Source organism: Zonotrichia leucophrys, chromosome 27 (assembly GCF_028769735.1).
Source record: "Zonotrichia leucophrys gambelii isolate GWCS_2022_RI chromosome 27, RI_Zleu_2.0, whole genome shotgun sequence".
NCBI classification, from domain to species: domain Eukaryota; kingdom Metazoa; phylum Chordata; class Aves; order Passeriformes; family Passerellidae; genus Zonotrichia; species Zonotrichia leucophrys.
This window is the reverse complement of record NC_088196.1, coordinates 5370943-5396885: the sequence shown is the minus strand read 5'-3', so window position 1 is coordinate 5396885 and position 25943 is coordinate 5370943. Positions and strand designations below refer to the sequence as shown.

The 25943-nt window shown below is 59.7% G+C and overlaps 1 protein-coding gene across 4 annotated transcripts; it reads right to left on the bottom strand.

The window, feature by feature from the left end:
* Nucleotides 1-3492: 3492 nt before the first annotated feature.
* On the bottom strand, nt 3493-12702 carry PHB1 (prohibitin 1). Of its 4 annotated transcripts, none has more exons than XM_064733530.1 (7): nt 12586-12702; nt 12021-12140; nt 11602-11763; nt 10493-10635; nt 9040-9156; nt 7285-7380; nt 3493-4962 (listed from the first exon to the last, which is right to left on the bottom strand). In XM_064733530.1, exons 2-7 carry the CDS (start codon nt 12106-12108, stop codon nt 4750-4752), a joined length of 819 nt encoding a protein of 272 aa, XP_064589600.1. In that variant the 5' UTR covers nt 12109-12140; nt 12586-12702; the 3' UTR covers nt 3493-4749. The 4 variants fall into 4 exon arrangements, with proteins under 4 accessions (XP_064589600.1, XP_064589598.1, XP_064589597.1 ...); XM_064733528.1 differs by lacking the exons at nt 3493-4962; nt 12586-12702 and adding exons at nt 5266-5578; nt 12544-12559; XM_064733527.1 differs by lacking the exon at nt 3493-4962 and adding an exon at nt 5267-5578.
* Between the last annotated feature and the right edge of the window lie 13241 nt (nt 12703-25943).

The following is a 25943-nucleotide window of genomic DNA, read 5'->3' as shown; positions in this document are numbered from 1 at the left end:
AGAAATGAACAAATCTCACTTACCTGAGGGGCACAAATCCACTCAAGGGCACAGATTCTCTCACTCAGAAATGAACAGATCTCATTCACTCAGAAATGAACAAATCTCACTTGAAGAACAGATCCCTTCACTCAGAGAAGAACAGATCTTCACTCTCAGGGGCACGGATCTCACTCAGAAATGAACAAATCTCACTCACTCAGAAATGAACAAATCTCACTCAGAAATGAACGAATCTGACAGGAGGATCCTGGACCAGCTCTGGATTTGCCTCGTCCCCATTCCTGCTGAGAGGAATTCTCAGGAAAACTCCTCCAGGCTGAGCCCTGACCCTTCAGCACGTGCCCGTGGTGGTTTGTGAGGCGCCAAACGCTGCCGGTGCTGCCTTGGGCACAGCCTGGACCTGACACCTGTGGGACAATTTCTCCTTCCCCAAAGGAGCAGAGCCCTCAAGGATCCTGGAGGGGAAACTGAGGCACAGACAGTGCTGGCAGCCCCAGGTTGATCTCCAGGCCTGCTCAGGGATCCTGGAAGGGAAACTGAGGCACAGACAGTGCTGGCAGCCCCAGGTTGATCTCCAGGCCTGCTCAGGGATCCTGGAAGGGAAACTGAGGCACAGACAGTGCTGGCAGCCCCAGGTTGATCTCCAGGCCTGCTCAGGATGCCCTGGGGAAGCAGAAGGGCAACAAAGGGATTTTCCTGCTGGGTGCTGCCACAGGAAGCCCTGGGAGCCACCACGGAGGCTTGGAGGCCTCTGTGTCACTGCAGAGGAAATTCCTGTTCCCTTGCCCAGTGCAAAAGCACAATTAAAGATTAATTCATTGCCTGCAGGCAGCGAGCTCACACCCAGCAGCATCTCCTGGAGGGGTTCCTTCTCACCACTGCACCATCAGAGCCACAAAAACACCAACAATGCAATTCCCCTTTGGCTAGCCTCCGCTTTGTGCTTGTTTCTGCCTTTGTAAGTTAAGCACAGAACGGATTCCTGACAAGGGAAGTTCTAAAGTCCGTGCTGGAGCAATCATTAAATGAAAACTTGGCCCTGAGGGTCGGTGCCCATCTCCCAGCCTGACCTGGGACGTGAGTCCTGCTCTTTTCCACATCATTCCTGCTCTTTTCCACATCATTCCTGCTCTTTTCCACAATTCCTGCTCTTTCCACGATTCCTGCTCCTTTCCACATCATTCCTGCTCTTTTCCACATCATTCCTTCTCTTTTCCACGATTCCTGCTCCTTTCCACATCATTCCTGCTCTTTTCCGCATCATTCCTGCTCTTTCCACGATTCCTGCTCTTTTCCACATCATTCCTGCTCTTTTCCATATAATTCCTGCTCTTTTCCACGATTCCTGCTCTTTTCCACATCATTCCTGCTCTTTTCCACGTCATTCCTGCTCTTTTCCACATCATTCCTGCTCTTTTCCACGATTCCTGCTCTTTTCCACATCATTCCTGCTCTTTTCCACGATTCCTGCTCCTTCCCATGTCATTCCTGCTCCTTTCCACATCATTCCTGCTCTTTTCCATATAATTCCTGCTCCTTCCCATGTCATTCCTGCTCTTTTCCACATCATTCCTGCTCTTTTCCACATCATTCCTGCTCTTTTCCACATCATTCCTGCTCTTTTCCACGTCATTCCTGCTCTCCCACCCCTCTGTTTTTCCCAGGACATTTCCTGCTGGATCCCCTCGGGTACAAACATCACAAAGGTGAGGAAACTCCTCCCCATCTCCTGCTCTCCGCGAGCTGCCAGCCTGCTCTAGATCAGGGATTATCCCGGGTTTGGTCCCTGTCTCACCTGGGGGATGATTCCAGCACCATCCAGGGCAGGGATTATCCCGGGTTTGGTCCCTGTCTCACCTGGGGGATGATTCCATCTCCCTCCAGGGCAGGAATTATCCCGGGTTTGGTCCCTGTCTCACCTGGGGGATGATTCCATCTCCCTCCAGGGCAGGGATTACCCCGGGTTTGGTCCCTGTCTCACCTGGGGGATGATTCCATCTCCCTCCAGGGCAGGGATTATCCCAGGTTTGGTCCCTGTCTCACCTGGGGGATGATTCCATCTCCCTCCAGGGCAGGGATTATCCCAGGTTTGGTCCCTGTCTCACCTGGGGGATGATTCCAACACCATCCAGGGCAGGAATTACCCCGGGTTTGGTCCCTGTCTCACCTGGGGGATGATTCCAGCCTGCTCTAGATCAGGAATTATCCCGGGTTTGGTCCCTGTCTCACCTGGGGGATGATTCCAACACCATCCAGGGCAGGGATTATCCCAGGTTTGGTCCCTGTCTCACCTGGGGGATGATTCCAACACCATCCAGGGCAGGGATTATCCCGGGTTTGGTCCCTGTCTCACCTGGGGGATGATTCCATCTCCCTCCAGATCAGGAATTACCCCGGTTTGGTCCCTGTCTCACCTTGGGGACGATTCCAGCTGGCTCCAGGGCAGGAATTATCCCAGGTTTGGTCCCTGTCTCACCTGGGGGATGATTCCATCTCCATCCAGGGCAGGAATTATCCCAGGTTTGGTCCCTGTCTCACCTGGGGGATGATTCCATCTCCATCCAGGGCAGGAATTATCCCGGGTTTGGTCCCTGTCTCACCTGGGGGATGATTCCAGCCTGCTCTAGATCAGGGATTATCCCGGGTTTGGTCCCTGTCTCACCTGGGGGATGATTCCATCTCCCTCCAGGGCAGGAATTATCCCAGGTTTGGTCCCTGTCTCACCTGGGGGATGATTCCAACACCATCCAGGGCAGGAATTATCCCGGGTTTGGTCCCTGTCTCACCTGGGGGATGATTCCAGCTGGCTCCAGGGCAGGAATTATCCCAGGTTTGGTCCCTGTCTCACCTGGGGGATGATTCCATCTCCCTCCAGGGCAGGGATTATCCCGGGTTTGGTCCCTGTCTCACCTGGGGGATGATTCCAACACCATCCAGGGCAGGAATTACCCCAGGTTTGGTCCCTGTCTCACCTGGGGATGATTCCATCTCCATCCAGGGCAGGAATTATCCCAGGTTTGGTCCCTGTCTCACCTGGGGGATGATTCCAGCCTGCTCTAGATCAGGGATTATCCCGGGTTTGGTCCCTGTCTCACCTGGGGGATGATTCCAGCCCGCTCTAGATCAGGGATTACCCCGGGTTTGGTCCCTGTCTCACCTGGGGGATGATTCCATCTCCATCCAGGGCAGGGATTACCCCGGGTTTGGTCCCTGTCTCACCTGGGGGACGATTCCATCTCCCTCCAGGGCAGGAATTACCCCGGGTTAGGGCCCTGCCCCACCTGAGGTGGCACCAGCAGGGCCAGGTGCCCGTTCCAGTGCCCAGCAGAGCCCAGGTGCTCTCACCTGATGACAAACCCAGCCAGACTCACAGCCCAGGCTCTGCAGGTGTCAGGATTGTTCCCTCTCTTTGCCAGGAGCCAGCCCAGCCCCATGGCCCACCCTCACCTCTCCTGAGACAGCAGCACAAAGAAAACCAAGGACCCAGGGTGCCAGCCTTGGGACTGTGGCATTTATTGAGGGCTGGGTACACAATCTCACCCTCTCACAGCTGCCCTTCCTGAGCAGGGATGGCACAGGAGGGCACAGGACAGCTCGGGGGGAAGGAGAGGAGATGCCCAGCCCCAGAGGGGTTTCCTGCAGAGCCAGAGGGAATCTGTGCCCTGGGCTGAGGTGTCTCAGGTGACACCTGGAGCTCTGGCATGGCCGAGGGCCCTGAGCTGAGTGTCCCAGGCAGCCTGAAGGCACCGAGGCAGCTCTGGGTGCAGCGCCCACGGCCAGGGACTCACCTGGGCTCCATCCCAGCAGAACTCTGCTCCTGCTGCTCCAACTGCAGAGGGGCAATTCCCAAATGGCTCTTTCTGAATCCCCAAATCTCACCTTCTCAATTCCCAAATCTCACCTTCTCAATCCCCAAACCTCACTTTCTGAATCCCCAAATCTCACCTTCTCAATTCCCAAATCTCACTTTCTGAACTCCCAAATCTCACTTTCTGAACTCCCAAACCTCACTTTCTGAATCCCCAAATCTCAATTCTCAGTTCCCAAACCTCACTTTCTCAATTCCCAAATCTCACCTTCTCAATTCCCAAATCTCAATTCTCAATCCCCAAACCTCACTTTCTGAGTTCCCAAATCTCACTTTCCGATCCCACATCTCACTTTCTGAACTCCCAAACCTCACTTTCTGAATCCCCAAATCTCACTTTCTCAATTCCCAAATCTCACCTTCTCAATTCCCAAATCTCACCTTCTGAATTCCCAAATCTCACCTTCTGAATCCCCAAATCTCACTTTCTGAACTCCCAACTCTCACCTTCTCAATCCCCAAACCTCACTTTCTGAACTCCCAAACCTCACTTTCTGAATTCCCAAATCTCACTTTCTGAATTCCCAAATCTCACTTTCTCAATCCCCAAACCTCACTTTCTCAATTCCCAAACCTCACTTTCTGAATTCCCAACTCTCACCTTCTGAACTCCCAAACCTCACTTTCTCAATCCCCGAATCTCACCTTCTCAATCCCCAAATTTTCCTCAACTCCCAAACTCAGACTCCCTGAGGGCAGCACAGGGGGAGGAACCGCAGGCCTGTTGTCGCGAGCGTTCACTTTTATTTGATTACCCATCCACAAAACCCCCCAAAAATCCCTCCAATTTCCACAAATTTCCGTTTCCTCCGCGAGGAAATTGCACTGATTTCTTCCCCCTTTTTGCTGTTTGCTGGTGCTTGCGGGGCGTGCAGGGCTCACTGGGGCAGCTGCAGCAGCACCGACTGTCCCGAGGGCAGGTAGGTGATGTTGCGCGAGCGCGACAGCTGGTACGCGATGTCCTCGGCCGCCTCCAGCTTGCGCAGCTCGATCAGCCCGTCCCCCGCCGTGGCCAGCGAGTTGGCGATCAGCTCTGCGGCCTTGGAGTCGCCCTCTGCCGAGATCACCGCTGCCTTCTTCTGCTGCTCGGCCTGCGGGGAGAACGGGGGAGAAACAGCAATGCATGGATGGACACACAGACAGACTGACAGAGCGGTGCCACGGGGCTTCCCCTGGCCAGGGCTTTGGTTTTAGTTTTCAGCTGTGGGATAAAAAATAACCCGTTGGCGATCAGCTCTGCGGCCTTGGAGTCGCCCTCTGCCGAGATCACCGCTGCCTTCTTCTGCTGCTCGGCCTGCGGGGAGAACGGGGGAGAAACAGCAATGGATGGACGGACACACAGACAGACTGACAGACTGACAGATGGAGCGGCGCCGCCCCGCGGGGCTTCCCCCAGCCAGGGCTTTGGTTTTAGTTTTCAACTGTGGGATAAAAAATAACCCGTTGGCGATCAGCTCTGCCTCTGCCGAGATCACCGCTGCCTTCTTCTGCTGCTCGGCCTGCGGGGAGAATGGGGGAAAAACAGCAATGGATGGACGGACGCACAGACAGACAGACGGAGTGTTGCCGCCCTGCGGGGCTTCCCCTGGCCAGGGCTTTGGTTTTAGTTTTCAACTGTGGGATAAAAAATAACCCGTTGGCGATCAGCTCTGCCGCCTTGGAGTCGCCCTCTGCCGAGATCACCGCTGCCTTCTTCTGCTGCTCGGCCTGCGGGGAGAATGGGGGAGAAACAGCAATGGATGGACGGACACACAGACAGACAGACTGACAGATGGAGTGTCGCCGCCCCGCAGGGCTTCCCCCAGCCAGGGCACCTAACAGGGTTTTAGTTTTCAACTGTGGGATAAAAAATAACCCGTTGGCGATCAGCTCTGCCTCTGCCGAGATCACCGCTGCCTTCTTCTGCTGCTCGGCCTGCGGGGAGAATGGGGGAAAAACAGCAATGCATGGACGGACACACAGACAGACAGACTGACTGACTGACAGAGCGGCGCTGCCCCACGGGGCTTCCCCCGGCCAGGGCTTTGGTTTTAGTTTTCAACTGTGGGATAAAAAATAACCCGTTGGCGATCAGCTCTGCCTCTGCCGAGATCACCGCTGCCTTCTTCTGCTGCTCGGCCTGCGGGGAGAATGGGGGGAAAAACAGCAATGGATGGACGGACACACAGACAGACTGACTGACAGACAGATGGAGCGGCGCTGCCCTGCAGGGCTTCCCCCAGCCAGGGCACCTAACAGGGTTTTAGTTTTCAGCTGTGGGATAAAAAATAACCCGTTTGCCAATGGTGGGAAAAGGAAAAAAAAGGCAATTTCCAGCTGAATTTTGGTGATTTTCTGTGCAGGGATAGAATGTAAGGAAATAAAGGCAGTGCCAAAGGTCTCACAGCTGAATTTTGGTGATTTTCTGTGCAGGGATAGAATGTAAGGAAATAAAGGTCTCACAGCTGAGGAGTCGCAGCTGAATTTTGGTGATTTTCTGTGCAGGGATAGAATGTAAGGAAATAAAGGCAGTGCCAAAGGTCTCACACCTGAGGAGTCGCAGCTGAATTTTGGTGATTTTCTGTGCAGGGATAGAATGTAAGGAAATAAAGGCAGTGCAGTGCCAAAGGTCTCACACCTGAGGAGTCGCAGCTGAATTTTGGTGATTTTCTGTGCAGGGATAGAATGTAAGGAAATAAAGGCAGTGCCAAAGGTCTCACAGCTGAATTTTGGTGATTTTCTGTGCAGGGATAGAATGTAAGGAAATAAAGGCAGTGCCAAAGGTCTCACACCTGAGGAGTCGCAGCTGAATTTTGGTGATTTTCTGTGCAGGGATAGAATGTAAGGAAATAAAGGCAGTGCCAAAGGTCTCACACCTGAGGAGTCACAGCTGTACCAATCACCAAAGATTAGGAACAGGCTGGCCCTTAATAGGCTGCAGCAATAAGAAGAGTGCTACAAAACAGTGGGTTAGGTGGTTGGGGAGAGAGTTGGAGTTTGTTGGCTGTGCTGTGATGAAGAAGGAGTCAGTGCTGTGAGGAGATGCCCATGAGAAATCACTGAGAAGGTGTGGAACTTTTGAAATAAAATCACAACAATTTTCAGCCTCTCCATCCCACCCACAGATCCCCAAACCCAGAGCCTGCAGCCAGCTGGGATCTGAGCTGACACAAGAAGTGAAAACCCCACTGTGCTACTGGAGACTGCAGAGATGATCCAGAGTGGATCCAACAGGGATGAGCCAGGAGCAAACAGCGAGCACTGAGGGGTGCAAGGAGGAGCCTTCTCCAGCTGGGTTTGTGTTGGATATTGAGCAAAAACCATTCCTGGTCAGCACTCCAGGGAGGCTGGGGCAGGATACTCAAGGAAAAAGCCCTGGAGAGGGGAGGGGACGGCAGAGGTGACCCCAAGCTCCTGAAGGACACAGCAGGTACCTTCTCCACGATGAACCTGGCCCGCTCTGCCTCCTGCTGCGCCACCTGCTTCATCTCCACCGCCTCCGTGAACTCCTTGCCAAACGTCAGGTGGGTCTGGGGACACAAACCAAACCCAAAGAGGGTCACAGCAGGGACAGTGCCAGTGACACCAGGACATGACAGGGACTGTGCCACCAGGTCACAGCAGGGACAGTGCCACAGTGGCACCAGGTCACAGCAGGGACAGTGCCAGTGGCACCAGGACATGGCAGGGACAGTGCCAGTGACACCAGGACACGGCAGGGACAGTGCCACAGTGGCACCGGGACACAGCAGGGACAGTGCCACAGTGGCACCGGGACACGGCAGGGACAGTGCCACAGTGGCACCAGGACACAGCAGGGACAGTGCCACAGTGGCACCAGGTCACAACACGGACTGTGCCACAGTGGCACCGGGACACAGCAGGGACAGTGGTACAGTGGCACCGGGACATGGCAGGGACAGTGCCACAGGGACACAGCAGGGACTGTGCCACTAGGTCACAGCAGGGACAGTGCCACAGTGGCACCAGGACACGGCAGGGACAGTGCCACAGTGCCACAGGGACACGGCAGGGACAGTGCCACAGTGCCACCGGGACACGGCAGGGACAGTGGTACAGTGCCACCAGGTCACAGCAGGGACAGTGGTACAGTGGCACCGGGACACAGCAGGGACAGTGACACTGGGACACAGCAGGGACAGTGCCAGTGGCACCAGGACATGGCAGGGACAGTGCCACAGTGGCACCAGGACACGGCAGGGACAGTGCCACAGTGGCACCAGGACACGGCAGGGACAGTGCCACAGTGGCACCAGGACACGGCAGGGACAGTGCCACAGTGGCACCAGGACACAGCAGGGACAGTGCCACAGTGGCACCAGGATAGGCACAGAATCCGGGATCCCTGAAGGAAATCCCACCGGGATCCCACACCCACAGAGGGGAAAGCTCCAGAAACAAAGTGTCCAAACTCCTCTTTGGCAGAAACAAAGTCACCTTCTGCAGAGGCTTCCTGCCCGCCCTCTGCTCCCAGCAGATGGATTTTTATTTCTGAAGGGAGCTGCGAGGGCAGAGCTCCCTCCCTGGATAGCTCAGCACAGGAACCAGTGGGGATGTTCTGCTGTCCCAGTGGGGATGTTCTGCTGTCCCAGTGGGGATGTTCTGCTGTCCCAGTGGGGATGTTCTGCTGTCCCAGTGGGGATGTTCTGCTGTCCCAGTGGGGATGTTCTGCTGTCCCAGTGGGGATGTTCTGCTGTCCCCAGTGGGGATGTTCTGCTGTCCCCAGTGGGGATGTCCTGCTGTCCCAGTGGGGATGTCCTGCTGTCCCAGTGGGGATGTTCTGCTGTCCCCAGTGGGGATGTTCTGCTGTCCCCAGTGGGGATGTTCTGCTGTCCCAGTGGGGATGTTCTGCTGTCCCACTGGGGATGTTCTGCTGTCCCAGTGGGGATGTTCTGCTGTCCCAGTGGGCACTGTCCCTCCTGCTGCTTCCAGGGCTGCCTGTGGAGCTGCCCCCAACCCCAAAGCCCCTGCAGCCCAATCCATCCCCCTCAGCAGCTCCTGGGGGGTGACAAATCCCCTGCACAGGGAGGGCTGAGGCCACCAAGGGCTGCCCAAGGTCATGGGGACACCAGCAGAGCTGTGACCAGGGTGTCCCTCCAAACACAGCCACGCATGTCCAAGTGTCCAGCCCACCACACTGTGGCCACCCAGGGTCCCTGAGGGCTCACCAGGGACACGTCGTCCAGGATGAGGCCGAAGGTGGCCGCGCGCTCCGTGAGGTCCTCGCTGACCTGCCGGGACACCAGCTCCCGCTGCGTGATCAGCTCGCCCGCGTCAAAGCGCGCCTGCAGCGGGAGAAACGGGATGGAAACGGGATGGAACGGGGTGGAAACTGCTGGGAACGGGATGGAAACTGCTGGGAACGGGATGGAACGGGGTGGAAACTGCTGGGAACGGGATGGAACGGGGTGGAAACTGCTGGGAACGGGATGGAAACTGCTGGGAACGGGGTGGAAACTGCTGGGAATGGGATGGAAACTGCTGGGAACGGGATGGAACGGGGTGGAAACTGCTGGGAACAGGATGGAATGGGATGGAAACTGCTGGGGATGGGATGGGATGGGATGGGATGGGATGGGATGGGATGGGATGGGATGGGATGGGATGGGATGGGATGGGAACGGGAGGGAATAGGGTGAAACAGAATGGACACCACTGGGAACAGGATGGAATGGGATGGAACACAATGAACACTGCTGGGAATGGGATAGAAACTGCTGGGAACAGCTGGAACGTGCTGGACACCTCTGGGAATGGGATGGAACGGGATGGACACTGCTGGGAATGGGATGGACACTGCTGGGAATGGCTGGAACAGGATGGACACTGCTGGGAACAGATGGAAACTGCTGGGAATGGCTGGAACAGATGGAAACTGCTGGAAACGGGATGGAATGGGATGGACACTGCTGAGAATGGGATGGACACTGCTGGGAATGGCTGGAACAGGATGGACACTGCTGGGAATGGGATGGACATTGCTGGGAATGGCTGGAACAGGATGGACACTGCTGGGAATGGCTGGAATGTGACGGACACCTCTGGGAATGGGATGGAACGGGATGGACACTGCTGGGAATGGCTGGAACAGGATGGACACTGCTGGGAATGGCTGGAATGTGCTGGACACCTCTGGGAATGGAATGGACACTGTTGGGAATGGGATGGACACTGCTGGGAATGGCTGGAACAGATGGAAACTGCTGGAAACGGGATAGAATGGGATGGACACTGCTGGGAATGGAATGGACACTGCTGGGAGTGGCTGGAACAGGATGGACACTGCTGGGAACAGATGGAAACTGCTGGAAACGGGATGGAATGGGATGGACACTGTTGGGAATGGGATGGGCACTGCTAGGAGCAGGTAGTGACCAGACACAGCGCCAGGCTGCACCAGCAAGGACAGCAGCAGGAATTTCCCCATGGAAAGGGAAAGCCTCCCAGGGAGGTTTGGAGTCCCCACCCCTGGCAGTGCCCAAGGCCAGGCTGGGAGCCCACGGCAGGGCTGGATCTGGACGAGCTCCCAGCTGCCTCCCACCCAAACCAGGCTGGAACTGCAGCACTGCAGGGCACAGAGCATCCCCCACTCTGTGCCTGCAGGGCCCAGGGCGTGCTCACCACCACGGACTTGAGGATCTCGGTGGTGATGGAGGGCAGCACGCGCTCGTCGTAGTCCTCGCCGATGCTGGTGAAGATGCGCGGCAGCTGCGCCGTCACGGGCCGGAACAGGATGCGCAGCGTGATGTTGACGTTCTGCAGGTCTGCAGCAGGAGCAGAGCGCCCTCAGGGAGCTGCAGGGCCAGGGGTGCTCCCAGGAAACCCCCCATGGAAAATGAGCTGCGGTCACTGCCTGGCCCTTGGGACCACAACTGCAGGGGCAGAAGGATAAACCCCAAACCCTGGAGCCCCCAGAGCCGCTGTCCCCATTGCTGGAGCCCCCAGACCCAGTGTCCCCAGAGCCACTGTCCCCATTGCTGGAGCCCCCAGAGCCAGTGTCCCCAGAGCCCCCAGAGCCTGTGTCCCCATTGCTGGAGCCCCAGACCAGTGTCTCCAGGCTGGAGCCCTCTGACCTGTGTCCCCAAACACCTGGAGCCCCCAGACCCAGTGTCCCCAGAGCTGAGCCTCAGAGCTGGAGCCCTGGGTGTCCCATGTCCCAGAGCCCCCAGACCCAGTGTCCCCAGAGCTGAGCCCTCAGAGCTGGAGCCCCTGGATGTCCCAGTGTCCCCATTGCTGGAGCCCCCAGACCCAGTGTCCCCAGAGCCGGTGTCCCCACTGCTGGAGCCCCCAGAGCCGCTGTCCCCAGAGCTGGAGCCCCCTGACCTGGTGTCCCCAAACACCTGGAGCCCCCAGACCCAGTGTCCCCAGAGCTGGAGCCCCTGGATGTCCCGGTGTACCCAAATCCCTGGAGCCCCTGGATGTCCTGGTGTCCCCAGAGCCCCCAGACCCAGGGTCCCCATTTCTGGAGCCCCTGGATGTCCCGGTGTCCCCAGAGCCCCCAGACCCGGTGTCCCCATTTCTGGAGCCCCTGGATGTCCTGGTGTCCCCATTTCTGGAGCCCCTGGATGTCCCGGTGTCCCCATTTCTGGAGCCCCTGGATGTCCCGGTGTCCCCATTGCTGGAGCCCCTGGATGTCCCGGTGTACCCAAATCCCTGGAGCCCCTGGATGTCCCGGTGTCCCCATTGCTGGAGCCCCTGGATGTCCCGGTGTCCCCAGAGCCCTGACCCACCTTTGCTGCCGGTGATGACGGGCACGTTGCGGGGCCGCGAGCGGCAGTCGAAGATGATGGGTTTCTGCACCCAGGGGATCAGGAAATGGGTGCCCTCACCCACCACCACGTCCTGCACCCCCCGGAAGCGGTCGAAGATCACAGCTCTGTGCCCTGCGTCCACTGTGGGGGGAAGAAACAGCACTCAGGGCGGCTGTGCTGCTGCCACGGGGGTTGGGGACTTAATTAACAGCACGGCTTAATTAACAACACGGTTTGGACAACAAACTGCAGGTGCCCTCCAGTCTGCTCCTCACAAGCAGCTCCGTGACTTTTGGACGGAGAACACCACAGTCTGTTTGGACTGGGCAGTAAAAGCACTGAGAGGTCAGGGTTTGGACAGAAGCACAAAACGAAGCGCTCAGGGCTGTCCCACTCACCGTTGTAAAGAGCGGAGTTGACGACTCCCCCCGCCACAGCCAAGCCCAGGCCGAGCTTCCCGATGCTCTCGAACACCTTGGCAGCCATCTCAGCGCTGCAGCCCCCGCTCCGGAGCCCTCCTGCAAACCCAGAGAAGGCTCAAACCTCACCGGAAAGGCTGCGACCCCTGCCCAGAGCCCCAGGCCACAAAACCGCACCGGGCTGCGACCCCTGCCCAGAGCCCAAACCACACCGGGGTCTCCCCAGCCCCGGGGGGCTCCCTCCCGTGGCCCTCCCTGGGCTCGGACCCCTCCAGGGCCTTCCCCCGCTCTCCCGTGCCCCCACAGCCCCCGGGTCTCCCGCCCACCCCGGCCCCGCACGCTCCCCAGGCCTCTCCTCCCCGCTCCCTCCTAGGCCGCTCGCCCCCAGCACGGGCAGCCCAGCGGCCAAGGCCTCGCTGTGCCCACCCTGCCCGCCCCGCTCAGGCCGCAGCTGGGCTCGGCTCCCCCGGTTTCCCTGGGTTGTCCCGGTTCCCGGACCCACCGCCGCCCTCCCTCCCGCCGCCGCTCCCGCCGCGCCGCTGACCTCCACATGAATCCGCGGCCGCCCCCCGCAGCGCGCCTGCGCGTCGCGCCAACACGCGCGATTCTCATTGGCCCGCGCCGCCCGGGGCTCTCTGGGATATGTAGTTCCCATCTGCCGTGCCCGCTGCCAGCCCGCCTATGGATTCCGGTGTGCCCCGCGGCGCCCCTCTGGCTGAGCAAGACCCCGCGCTATTGGCTGGGACCGCGCGCTGCGCGCAAGGGCTCTTGGGAGATGTAGTCCCGGCGGGGGAAGGGACATGTGGGGCCTGCGGGGACAAGGGACATGCGGGGGACACGGGACACGTGGGGCACACGGGACATGCGGGGGGGACACGGGCACCATTCTGGGGGCAGCACTGCCCGCTCCCAAAACGCCAGGACAGGCTGGGACCTCTGAAGGTCACACAGTCCAACCCCATGCCCGGGCAGCGTCACCTGGAGAAGGTGACACGGGTGGGGTTGGAACGTCCAAGGGACACCTCAGACCCTTCCTGGCCACCTGTCCCGGCCACCCTCCATGGGCACTCTCCCTCCTGCCCAGGTGTGGGACTTGTGGTTGATTTCTGGCCATTGCTCCTCATCCTGGCACCGCTGAGCAGGGTCTGACCCCTCCTGGAGGTGTTTCCATGTATTGGTGGGATTCCTTCTCCAAAATGAGAGATTACACGGATATCTGAGTTATTTCCATGTATTGGTGGGATCCCTGCTCCAAAATGAGAGATTTCCATGGATATCTGAGTTATTTCCATGTATTGGTGGGTTCCCTGCTCCAAAATGAGAGATTTCCAGGGATATCTGAGCTATTTCCATGCGTTGGTGGGAATCTCTCCAGTGACAGATTTCCATGGATATCCGAGCTATTTCCGTGGATATTCGAGGTTATTTCCATGCACTGACGGGATCCCCTCTCCAGTGACAGATTCCCGCGGATATTTCAGATATTTCCATAGAAATTTAGGATATTCCCACTCTCAGCCTTCCCTCCTCCAGTCTCACCGGGCCCAGCTCCCTCTCTCTCCTCACCAGAGCTGCTCCAAACCCCAAAATCATTTTCGTGCCCTCTCCAGCAGCCCCTCGTCCTTCCTGAGCCACGGACACCGGGACATTCGCGGCCGTGTCCCCTCCTGTCCCCTGCCGTGCCCGGAGCCGCTAGAGGGAAGCAGCGCTCTCCCTTTGGCTCCGGCAATCCCTAAAAACGGGGGAAAAAAGGAAAAAATCCCGCGCAGGAACCCCATTACCGGAGCATGGCAGCAGAACCGCACCCCAAAATTGAGCTGGGAGCCCGTTACTGGGGGGTGGCTGTGGGATTGCACCCCCCGAGCCCTCAGTCCCGTTTTTGGGGGGCATTTCCTGGCGGGCAGCGGGGGCGGCCCAAGAAGGGCCCATTGTGCCCCCCGGGCTGGGAACGGACGGGAACAAAGCGCGGCCTCTTCTCCTCCCCCCGCTGCTCCCAAACCGCGGCACGAACGCGCCGGGCCCGGGGGGAACCGGGGGGGTTCCGGGGGGTGCAGGAATGGGGGGGCTCCACCCCAGATCCGGTGTGGGGCTGGCGCTGAGCCCACTCCCAACCACCCCATGCTTTGGGGGTCCTGGCATTCCCGGGGGTCCCAGCCCAACCTGGGGGTCCCAACCCAACCTGGGGGTCCCAGGACAGTCCAGGGGGTCCCAGCCCAACCTGGGGGTCCCAGCCCTTCCCGGCGTCCCAGCCCAACCTGGGGATCTCAGGCCTTCCCGGGGGTCCCAACCCAGCCCAGCCCTTCTCGGGGGTCCCAGCCCAGCCCTTCCCAGGTATCCCAGCCCTTCCCGGGGGTCCCAGCCCATCCTGGGGGTCCCAACCCAGCCCAGCCCTTCTCGGGGGTCTCAGCTCTTCCAGGGCGTCCCAACCAGCCCGGGGGTCTCACCCCTGCCCTTCCTTGGGGTCCCAGCCCAGCCCAATCTGGGGGTCCCAGCCCAGCCCATTGATCCCAACCCAGCCCATCCCGGGGGTCCCAGCCCATCCCGGGGGGTCCCAGCCCTGCCCATGACCAACCAGCCCTTCCGGGGGCCACCCATCGGAGGTCCACATCCGGGTTCCCACCAGCCGCACGCAAAACCCGAATTAGGCTCAATGAGCGTTTCAATTCAATTAGCGAAACTGGCACTAAAGCCAGGGACCGGCTCGCCAGTGGAAACGCCCAATGTATTGGCGAGTGCGCGCGTTTGAAGTCAGAGAAATCGAGTTAGGGCTGTTTGCATTCTGAGCTCCGTCCGCACGGCCCCGCGGCGCGGCTTAATTCATTAATGCGCTGTAAAGCCAGCCGGCCTTCCGCCCAGACAGCCCCGCCCGGGGGCACAAAAACACCCCCGGGGGCACCGGGGGCACCGGACAGCCCCGGGTTGGGGAGCGCGGGGGGATCGGGATTGTCCCGGATCCAGCACGGACTGACCCTGACCCCGTACAGCCCCGGTTTGGGGATTCAGGGATTGTCCCGGATCCAGCAGGGAGTGACCCTGACCCGGTACAGCCCCGGTTTGGGGATCGGGGATTGTCCCGGATCCAGCAGGGAGTGACCCTGACCCGGGGCAGCCCCGGTTTGGGGATGGGGATCGGGGATTGTCCCGGATCCAGCAGGGAGTGACCCTGACCCGGTACAGCCCCGGTTTGGGGATCGCGGGGGGATCGGGATTGTCCCGGAACCCAGCACGGACTGACCCGGTACAGCCCCGGTTTGGGGATGGGGATCAGCGGGATTGTCCTGGATCCAGCAGGGAGTGACCCTGACCCGGTACAGCCCCGGTTTGGGGATCGCGGGGGGCTCGGGATTGTCCTGGATCCAGCAGGGAGTGACCCTGACCCGGGGCAGCCCCGGTTTGGGGATGGGGATCAGCGGGATTGTCCCGGATCCAGCACGGACTGACCCGGTGCGGCCCCGGTTTGGGGAGAGGGGATCAGCGGGATTGTCCCGGAACCAGCAGGGAGTGACCCTGACCCGGGGCAGCCCCGGTTGGGGCTTCAGGGATTGTCCCGGATCCAGCAGGGAGTGACCCGGTACAGCCCCGGTTTGGGGATGGGGATCAGCGGGATTGTCCCGGAACCCAGCACGGACTGACCCTGACCCGGTACAGCCCCGGTTTGGGGATTGCGGGAGGATCGGGGATTGTCCCGGATCCCAGCACGGACTGACCCTGACCCGGTGCGGCCCCGGTTGGGGGATCGGGGATTGTCCCGGATCCCAGCACGGACTGACCCGGTACAGCCCCGGTTTGGGGATGGGGATCGCGGGGAGCAGCGGGGATTGTCCCGGAACCCAGCACGGACTGACCCTGATCCGGTGCGGCCCCGGTTGGGGATTCGGGAATTGTCCCGGATCCCAGCACGGACTGACCCTGACCCGGTACAGCCCCGGTTTGGGGGATCGGGATTGTCCCGGATCCAGCACGGACTGACCCTGACCCGGTACAGCCCCGGTTTGGGGATCGCGGGGGGATCGGGGATGGTCCCGGATCCCAGCCCGGACTGACCCTGACCCGGTGCGGCCCCGGTTTGGGTTCGGGATTGTCCCGGATCCCAGCACGGACTGACCCGGTGCGGCCCCGGTTTGGGTTTGGGGATCGCGGGGAGCAGCGGGATTGTCCCGGAACCCAGCACGGACTGACCCTGACCCGGTGCGGTCCCGGTTGGGGATTCGGGGATTGTCCCGGATCCCAGCACGGACTGACCCGGTGCGGCCCCGGTTTGGGTTTGGGGATCGCGGAGGGTTCGGGATTGTCCCGGAACCCACAGGGAGTGACCCTGACCCGGTACAGCCCCGAGCTGAGCCCCCCGTGCCGGGCCGGGCCGTGCCGTGCCCGCAGGGGCAACGGGACCGTCCCGTTCTGCCGGCCCGGGGTCCCCGCCGCTCGCCGGGGCTTCTCCCCGGTGTCTACCGGCCCTAAACCGAGTTTTCTCCGCCAGCTGGAACCGGCCGCGTTATCCGGGAAAGCTCCGGGAACTGGGAATTAGCGCCAAAGAAATCGGGGTCGGGCCAGGGAAAAGCGCAGCCCCCCAAAACCCGCAGGCCCCAAACCCCGAATTCCCCAAACCCTGAATACCCCCAGACCCCGCATCCCCTCAGGTAACGCGGCGTCCTCAGCAAGGGCTGTAATTAAAAGGGAGTTAATGAACTTAATGAATCCTGAGCGCATCCCCTGCGTGAGCGCCCGAACCTCTGACCCGGCCCGGCCGCGGCTCTGGGATTGCGCAGCTTCGGATTTCCTCCCGCGTTGGGCTCGGGTTTAATGCCGGGTTTAATGCTGGGTTTAATGTCCTGGAGCGGAGAGAAAGTGGGGACAGGGGCTGGGAAACCAGGCCCGGAGGGGCGAACCCCCAAAATCCCTCAAAATCCCTTAAAAACCCCCAAAACCCCTCATTCTTCCCGTTCGGGACCAATCCTGCCCGGGCCGGGGTCCAATCCTGCCCTGGTAGGGTCCAATCCTGCCCACCCCGGGTCCAATCCTGCCCCAGGCAGGGTCCAATCCTGCCCGGGTCGGGTCCAATCCTGCTCACCCGGGGTCCAATCCTGCCTAGGCTGGGTCCAATCCTGCCCACCCCGGGTCCAATCCTGACCCGTGGTCAATCCTCTGGGTCCAATCCTGCCCAGGTGGGTCCAATCCTGCCCACGGGTCCAATCCTGCCTAGGTATGGTCCAATCCTGCCCACCTGGGTCCAATCCTGCTCACCCCAGGAGGGTCCAATCCTGCCCACCATGGGTCCAATCCTGCCTAATTTCGGTCCAATCCTGCCCAGGTGGGGTCCAATCCTGCCCGGTTCGGGTCCAATCCTGCCCAGTCTGGGTCCAATCCTGCCCGGTTCGGGTCCAATCCTGCCCAGGTAGGGTCCAATCCTGCCCGGTTCGGGTCCAATCCTGACCAATTTGGGTCCAATCCTGCCCGGGTAGGGTCCAATCCTGCCCAGGGTGGGTCCAATCCTGCCCGATCTGGGTCCAATCCTGCCCGGGTAGGGTCTAATCCTGCCATGTGGGTCCAATCCTGCCACCCTGGGGTCCAGGGTCATCCTGCCAGGGTGGGTTCAATCCTGCCCAATGTGGGTCCAATCCTGCCTAGGGTGGGTCCAATCCAGTCCGGTTCGGGTCCAATCCTGCCACCATGGGTCCAATCCTGCCCAATTTGGGTCCAATCCTGCCCGGTCTTGGCCCAATCCTGACCAATTTGAGTCCGTTCCTGCCCGTGTCGTGTCCGATCCTGCTCACCCCGGGTCTAATCCTGACCAATTTGGGTCCGATCCTGCTCACCCCGGGTCCAATCCTGCCCGGTTGGGGTCCCATCCTGCCGCAGCCCCCTCAGCGCGGCCTCCGCCGCTGCCCGCGGGCCGGGGCCGTTCCCGCCGCCCCGGTGCGGGCCGTGCCGCGGCTCCCGGTGCCGCCGTTTCCAGGGGCACCGCCCGGGCCCAGCTCAGCTCGGGGATGTCCCGGCGCTCCCGCAGCGCCGTTAATTGCTCATTAACTCCGCGCAATTAGTCCCAGGTGTTTGTGAGCCCCCAGGTGAGCCCGGCGGGTCCCTCCCGGTCCCGTTCCGAGGCTCGGGATCGATCGAGGGGCGAGTCCGGGCTCAGCGCCGAGCCGGGGGCACAGCCCCGCCCCGGGACCGCGTCCGTGTGTCTGTCGGTGTGTCCGCGTGTCTGTCCGTGTGTCCGTGTGTCTGTCCGTGTGTCCGCGTGTCTGTCCGTCTGTCCGTGTGTCTGTCGGTGTGTCCGCGTGTCTGTCCGTGTGTCTGTCCGTGTGTCCGTGTGTCTGTCCGTGTGTCTGTCGGTGTGTCCGCGTGTCTGTCCGTGTGTGCGTGTGTCTGTCCGTGCGTCCGTGTGTCTGTCGGTGTGTCCGTGCGTCTGTCCGTGTGTCTCTACGTGGGTCTGTATGTCTGTCCGCGTGTCCATCCGTGTATTTGTACGTGTCCGTGTGTCTGCCCGTGTGTCCGTCCGTGTGTCTGTACGTGTCCGTGTGTCTGTCCGTGTGTCTGTCCGTGTGTCCGTGTGTCTGTCCGTGTGTCTGTCCGTGTGTCCGTGTGTCTGTCCGTGTCTGTGTGTCTGTCCGTGTGTCCGTCCGTGTGTCTGTACGTGTCCCTGTGTCTGTCCGTGTGTCTGTCCGTGTGTCTGTCCGTGTGTCTGTCTGTTTCCCTGCTCACTCCCGTGCGGGAGGGACGGGATGGGATGGGATAACGGGATGGGATCAATGGGATCGATGGGATCAATGGGGCAGGATGGGATCACTGGGGTGGGTTGGGGACCCTCTGCCCCCCCTCAGGACGCGCAGCCCCCCGGGGCCCAGGACCCGCCCGGAGCACCCCGGGCCCCGCAGGAATGCCTGGAAACGCCCCCCGCCCCTTTTCCTGTGTCTGTGCAGGGGGGAACAATCCCGAGCTTTGTGGAGCCGGAGCCGGGCCGGGGTCAGGGAGCCCCCGGTGCCTCCGGTGCCTCGGGCAGGGCCCCGGGGGGGACGGGAGGGACAGCGGGGGGCCCTCGGCTGGGAATGGGGGCGGGGTGGGCAGGGAGGGACCGGGGGGTCACGGATAACGGGGGTTACAGATAACGGGGATCACAGATAACGGGGATCACAGATAACGGGGGTTACAGACACTGGGAGGATCACAGATATCGGGGTTAGAGATATAGGGGAGTCACAGAAAATGGGGGGGGGGTCACACATCTCGGGGTTCACAGATAACGGGGGGGGTCACAGACTTTGGGGCTCACAGATATCGGGGTCACAGACATTGGGGTCACAAATATCGGGGGTCACAGATATCGGGGCATTACAGATAACGGGGGTCACAGATATAGAGGTCACAGATAACGGGGGGGGTCACAGACTTTGGGGCTCACAGATATCGGGGCATTACAGATAACGGGGGTCTCGGACATTGTGGGGGTCACAGACTTTGGGGCTCACAGATATCGGGGGTCACTCCTGGGGCGCTCCCACTCCCCGTTTCCCCCATCCCCACCGCATCCTCCTCCTCCAGCAGCCGGCCCGTGCTGCCTGCGGGGTTTCTGTGTCCCAGGGGGGCTTTGCCCGCCCCAGCCCTGTCTGAGCCCCCCCGGCGCTTCCATTTCTCGGCTGCCGGGCCGGGCCCTTCCCGTGCCAAATGCGCCCGCAGCGCTCCCCAGGCGTCACTTCCCGCATGGCTCCGTCCCAGCGCTGCCATTCCGCGGCACCGGGAGCCTCCCGGGCGGCCCCGCTCCGGTTCCGGGGCGCGGTAATTGCCCGCCATTGATCCCCCAAATCCCCCCTGACTCCCATTAGGGTGGGAGGGGGCGGGATGGATCCAGGCGCGCTCGGAGAATCGAGGGGGGAAAGGTGAAAAAGCGATTTTGGGGTGCAGGGAGGGCTCCATGGGGGAAGGTTTGTGTCACCCAAAATCTGCCCTGGGCTGCGGGAAAAGCCTCGGGAAAATCTCCGGTCACCTGGAGGGGATGGAGCCCCGCACCCGAACGGTCTCTGGGGAAAAGCAGCCCCCGACATTTTATTTTTCAATGATTTTTGGAAGGAGCTGTGGCATTCCCAGCCCTTGGAGCACCGGGCGCGGGTTTTGCCCCGAAGGCAAAAAAAAAAAAAATCCTTTTTGAGCCCCATTGGGAAATCCTGGCTGGGGGATGCGGGGGAGCCCCCGCAGCTGCTCCCGAGCCCTGGGCGGGGATGGAGCCGCCGCTGCTGCACCGGGAACCGTCCCTGGCACCGGGAACCGTCCCTGGCACCGGGAACCGTCCCTGGCACCGGGAACCGTCCCTGGCACCGGGAACCGTCCCTGGCACCGGGAACTGTCCCCGGCAGCCCCCGGTCCCTCCCTGACTGCAAGGAGCCCGGAGCCGCTGGGTCGGTAATGACGATTGATAAACCATTGATAACGATTGATAAAATCAGCTCCGGCTCCTGCCCAGCGCCCAGAACCTCCCCAGGGAGGGTGAGCGCCCCAAATCCGGGCTGACCTCCCTGAACGAGCCCACCCAGCTCCTTCCCGGCTCCCTCCCCTCATCCCCGGCTGCTGAGGGGGATCCGAGCCCCGGAGCAGCCCCGAGGAGGGGGAACCGGGGAAATTCCAGCCCAGACTTCCAGGAAGGCTCCGGGTTCCTCCTGAGCCAGCGGGGGATGGATGAGCAGGGAGGGTGAATGAAGGAGCACGATCCGATCCGGGTCAGCCGGGCAGAGCCGGCCCGGAGCATCCCCGGAGCATCCCCGGAGCATCCCCGGGCCCGAGAGGGAGCCGCGGTCCCGGAGCCGGCTGCAGATGGGCAGGGAAGGGAGGGAGACAGCCAGCGCTGCCGCTCGGGGCCATAAATTACCCGGCAGGTTTCCTAATGGGACCCTGATTTATCTGCTGCCTCTGTCTGGACTAATTGAGTTCATTCCGCCCGGTGATTCATGCCGTGGAAATGGGTTCCAGGGAAAATGGGACCTCAGGAGGCCTCAGCAAATCCCCGGCGCTGAGATGCTTCGGGAGCGGCTTTGGGAGCGGGGGATCCGCAGGGCAGCGCCCCCGGCCCATCCCTCACTGCCAGGGCCCGGCTCGGGTTTCACCGGCACTACCGGGAGGGCCTGGAGGAGAAACCGGGCAGGGAGAGACCCCCGGACCCCACTGGGATGGGGAATCTGGGGGTCACAGCCCCCGGAAGGGAGCCCGGGTCTGACCTGGATTATCCTGAGTGGGGAGGGACAGGGAGAGGGGAAAACCCGGGAAAGAACAGGGGGGAATGGGGATGGATGATGGATGGATGGATGGATGGATGGATGGATGGAGGGATGGATGGATGGATGGATGGATGATGGATGGATGGATGGATGGATGGATGGATGGATGATGGATGGATGATGGATGGATGATGGATGATGGATGATGGATGATGGATGATGGATGGATGGATGGATGATGGATGGATGATGGATGGATGATGGATGGATGGATGGAGAGATGGATGATGGATGATGGATGGAGGAGGGATGATGGATGATGGATGGATGGATGATGGATGGATGGATGGATGATGGATGGATGGATGGGTGGATGATGGATGGATGGATGAGGGATGGATGGATGGAGGGATGAATAGATGATGGATGGATGGATGATGGATGGATGGATGGATGGATGGATGGATGGATGATGGATGGATGATGGATGGATGGATGGATGGATGGATGGATGATGGATGGATGATGGATGGATGATGGATGGATGGATGGATGGATGGATGGATGGATGGATGATGGATGATGGATGGATGGATGATGGATGGATGGATGATGGATGGATGGATGGATGGATGGATGGATGGATGGATGGATCATGGATGGATCCATGGATGGATGGGGGATGGATGGATGAAGGATGGATGGATGGAGGGATGGATGGATGGATGGATGGATGGATGGATGGATGGATGGATGGATGGATGATGGATGGATGGATGATGGATGATGGATGGATCCATGGATCCATGTATGAATTGATCCATGGATCAGAGAGCAGTCCATGGCACTGGGAGAAGATCCCATGGGATTGGGATCCCATGGGTCTGACAGCAAATTCCATGGCACTGACAGAGAATTCCATGGGGCTGGCAGAGCCCCCCAGCCCATCACGGGTCCTCTCCATGTCCCCAAACCTCCGTGCACACCCTGAGGGCTGTCAGGGATCCACCTCCCCATAAATCCAGCTCTGGGATCCCTCTTTGAACCCCCCAGACAGCCCCGGGTGCTCCAGGAGCCTCTCCCCTCTCCGCGCTGGATCCGCTGCCCCCGGGCACGTTCCCCGTCGCTGTCACGTCCTGGCCCTCATTAAATCCCTCCCTCACGCCAGGATAAAATTGCTTTTACCCAATTTCCTCCCGGCTGTTTGCTGGCTCGGAGAATTCCAGCGGGCCCGTCCCAATCCGATTATCCCGGCCCGATCGATGCCGGCTCCCGACCCTTGGCAAACTCTCACCCGCCCCTCCCGCGGCCCTTCCCGCACCGAGAATCCCCCCGAAGCTGCCCCGGGAAAGCGGTAATTAAAATAAACCCCGTAATTGGGGGGATGGAAGCGGCGGGGCCGGGGCGCCGCTCCCGCAGATGCTCGCGGCTCATTTGCATAAGTAATGAAGGCAGCAATTAAATTCCCTCATCAGGGCTGGGAAAAGAGCTCCCTCCTCCTGCGGCAGGCGCTGCTGGGAAGGGGCTCTGGAGAGGCGAAATTCCAACCCGGAGGTGAAATTCCCACCCGGAGGTGAAATTCCCATCCCCACTTCCACAGGGGAAACTGAGGCACGGCTGAGCCGGCAGCTGGAACTGCCCAGAAATCCACTGGATCTCCTCCGGGCTGCACAGTGGGATTGGAGGGTTTGTTTTAGGGCCCTTCCAGTGGGAATATTCAATCCTATTCCATTCCATTCCATTCCATTCCATTCCATTCCATTCCATTCATTCCATTCCATTCATCTCTGTTCTATTTATCTCGATTTTATTTCTAATTTACCTCTATTTTATTTCTATTTTATTTCTAATTTATTTCCTTTTTTCCTATTTTCTATTCCTATTTATATTCCTAATATAAATTTCTATCTTTTTCCTAATTAAAAATTATTTCTATTTTTCTCTATTTTACTTCTAATTTTTCTTATTTTATTTCTATTTTTTCCTATTTTTATTTCTAATTTTTCCAATTTTATTTCTGTTTTTTTTTCCTATTTAATTTCTATTTCATCTCTATTTAATTCTATTCCTTTCTATTCATCCCCCTTCCATTCCTCCTTTATCTCGTTCTCCTCCAGCCGAGCTCTGAGTCAATTAAAACCAATCCCCACCCCCAAACGAGAGACAAACGCAGCGAAAAGCGCAGCCCTGAGCCAAGGAAAATAAAAAATCTCCTCTTGGCCGGCTCATCCCCGCTGACACTCGTTCGTTTCCTCCGGGCAGCGAAATTCCTGATCCAGCAGCAGCAGCAGCTCCGGGATCAATCGGTTCCCAAAGAAGATTCGGCCCCCCCGGGATGGATCAATCATTGATAACGATCGATAACGCTGCTGGGTGTGGTCCTGTCCTCCCTCCGTGCCCGTTCCCCGTTCCCGGGGTTTTGGGAGCTGCTTTTTGGCCCTGCTTTCTCTCCGGGGTTTGTTTTTCCCAGCCCGGCCCGGCTCTCGCCTTATAAGGGCCCGAGGATCCATCCCGACCCCCCGGCTGCCGGCAGGGTGATGGATGGGCTGGGAAACGCGGGGAGAACGGGAAAAGGGAACGGGGAAAGGGGAGGGAGGGAGGAATTGCAGGCCTGGAAAGCGGGGAGGGAAATGCAAGCTAAAAGGGGATGGGAGTGGGTTTGGGGAGAGCTGGGTCGCTCCTGCCCTGGAGCTTTTGGGGTGTTTGGAGATTTGGGGGCACATCCCAAACCCAGAGGGAGCTTGGGAGGCCCCGGGCAGCACCAGGGGGGACAATCCTGTGTCCCCCATGTCCCTCATGTCCCCAAGCCATGAAATCCATCCCAATTGGAATTCACCTTCCCTGTTCCACCCACACCGGCATTGCCCAATCCCTGTAGGAACAACTGGGCCCCATTTCCATGGGAATAACTGATCCCATTCTTATGGGAATCACAGCCCCAATTCCATGGAATAACTGACCCCATTCCTACAGGAATCACAGCCCCATTTCCATGGAATAACTGACCCCATTTCTATGGGAATCACAGCCCCATTTCCATGGGATAAATCACCCCATACCTGTAGGAATAACAGCCCCATTTCCATGGAATAACTGGGCCCCGTTCCTATGGGAATCACAACCCAATTTCCATGGAATCACAGCCCCAATTCCTACAAGAATCACAGCCCCATTTCCATGGGATAACTGACCCCATCCCTACGGGAATCACAGCCCCATCCTAAGGGGAAAATCTCCCCTCTGAGCCGATTTCCCAGAGCACTCCCCACTTTCCCCAGGCTGCATCCAGGGCAGGGATGGGATGGGATGGGATCAATGGGATGGATCAGTGGGATGGGGCAGACTGGGTTGGGCTCTTCCAGGGCTGGGGAATTTCCTGGGATGGTTCCCAGGCTGGCACCGGACACGGGGGTGGCAGGGATGGGGCTCGGGGAAGGCAGGCCGCGACCTCGGTGTCCCCAGCACGGGGGGAGGAGGAGGAGGAGGAGGAGGAGGAGGAGGGATTTATCCGGGAACATCTGGATTTGCCACTTGCTGCGGTAAATTAATTGTGGGATCCCGCGGCTGCTCCCCCGCTGCGCCAGCCCTGCCTCCCGTCTGCTCCGGGAATGTCCCCAGGGATGGTGGCCCTTGTCCCCTGCCAGTCCTGTCACCCCTTCCCATCCCACTGGGCTGTGGTGCCATGGGTGATCCCCTAAAAACCTATTAAAATGCTGGGATTATGGCTGGCATCCCAAACAAATCCTGGGCAGGCATCCCAAAAAAACCTGGGTGGCCATCCCAAAAAAACCCGGATGGGCACCTCAACCAAACCCTGAGTGGGCATCCCAAAAAAACCTGGGTGGCCATCCCAAAAAAACCCGGATGGGCACCTCAACCAAACCCTGAGTGGGCATCCCAAAATAACCCAGGTGGGCATCCCAATCTTGGGTGGGCATCCCAACCAAATCCTGGATGGGCATCCCAAACAAACCCAGGGGGGCACCTCAATCTCAGGTGGGCACCCCAACCAAACCCTGGGTGGGCATCCCAAAATAACCCAGGTGGGCATCCCAATCTTGGGTGGGCTCCCCAATCCCGGGTGGGCATTCCAGCACCAAGTGGGCACCCCAAACCCGGGTGGGCACCCCAACCAAACCCTGGGTGGGCGTCCCAGAATAACCCAGGTGGGCACCCCAATCTCGGGTGGGCACCCCAACCAAACCCTGGGTGGGCATCCCAGAATAACCCAGGTGGGCACCCCAATCCCGGGTGGGCACCCCAGCCCTGGGTGGGCACCCCAATCCCGGGTGGGCACGGCAGCCCCGGGCAGCTCCCAGCCCGGTCCCACCTGGCCCCAGCGTGGCGTTCCTGGCTGTGAACTCGGCTCCATGTGGCTCCCAGATGTTCCGCCCGTGACGGAGAACAAACGGCAGCCTTGGCTTGGCTTGAATCGCGCGGAGGAGCTGCGAGAGAGGGAACTGAGAGGGAATTGAGAGAGGGAATTCCGAGCAGCCCTTCCCGGGCCGAGCCGGGAGCAGCCGGCCCCGAGCTCCTCAGAGGCTCCAGAATTGAATTGGTGTTTGCAGAGCAAATCCAGCGGGATCCTGGGGCTGCAGGGCCGGGAACTGCCGGGTTCTGGGAGCCCCAGCAGCACCTGCAGAGCCCGGAGCGGGCAGGAAACACCTGGAGCTGGACGGACACGAGGCCAAATCCGCTGGGC

Bases quoted from the DNA above. Each gene is read 5' to 3' on its own strand.
- PHB1 (XM_064733527.1), bottom strand. From the start codon at position 12,108: ATGGCTGCCAAGGTGTTCGAGAGCATCGGGAAGCTCGGCCTGGGCTTG. The intron at 11,764-12,020 runs GTGAGTGGGACA...TTCCCCCCACAG, and splicing joins CAACTCCGCTCTTTACAACG to TGGACGCAGGGCACAGAGCT. The intron at 9,157-10,492 runs GTGAGCACGCCC...CTCCCGCTGCAG, and splicing joins AGATCCTCAAGTCCGTGGTG to GCGCGCTTTGACGCGGGCGA.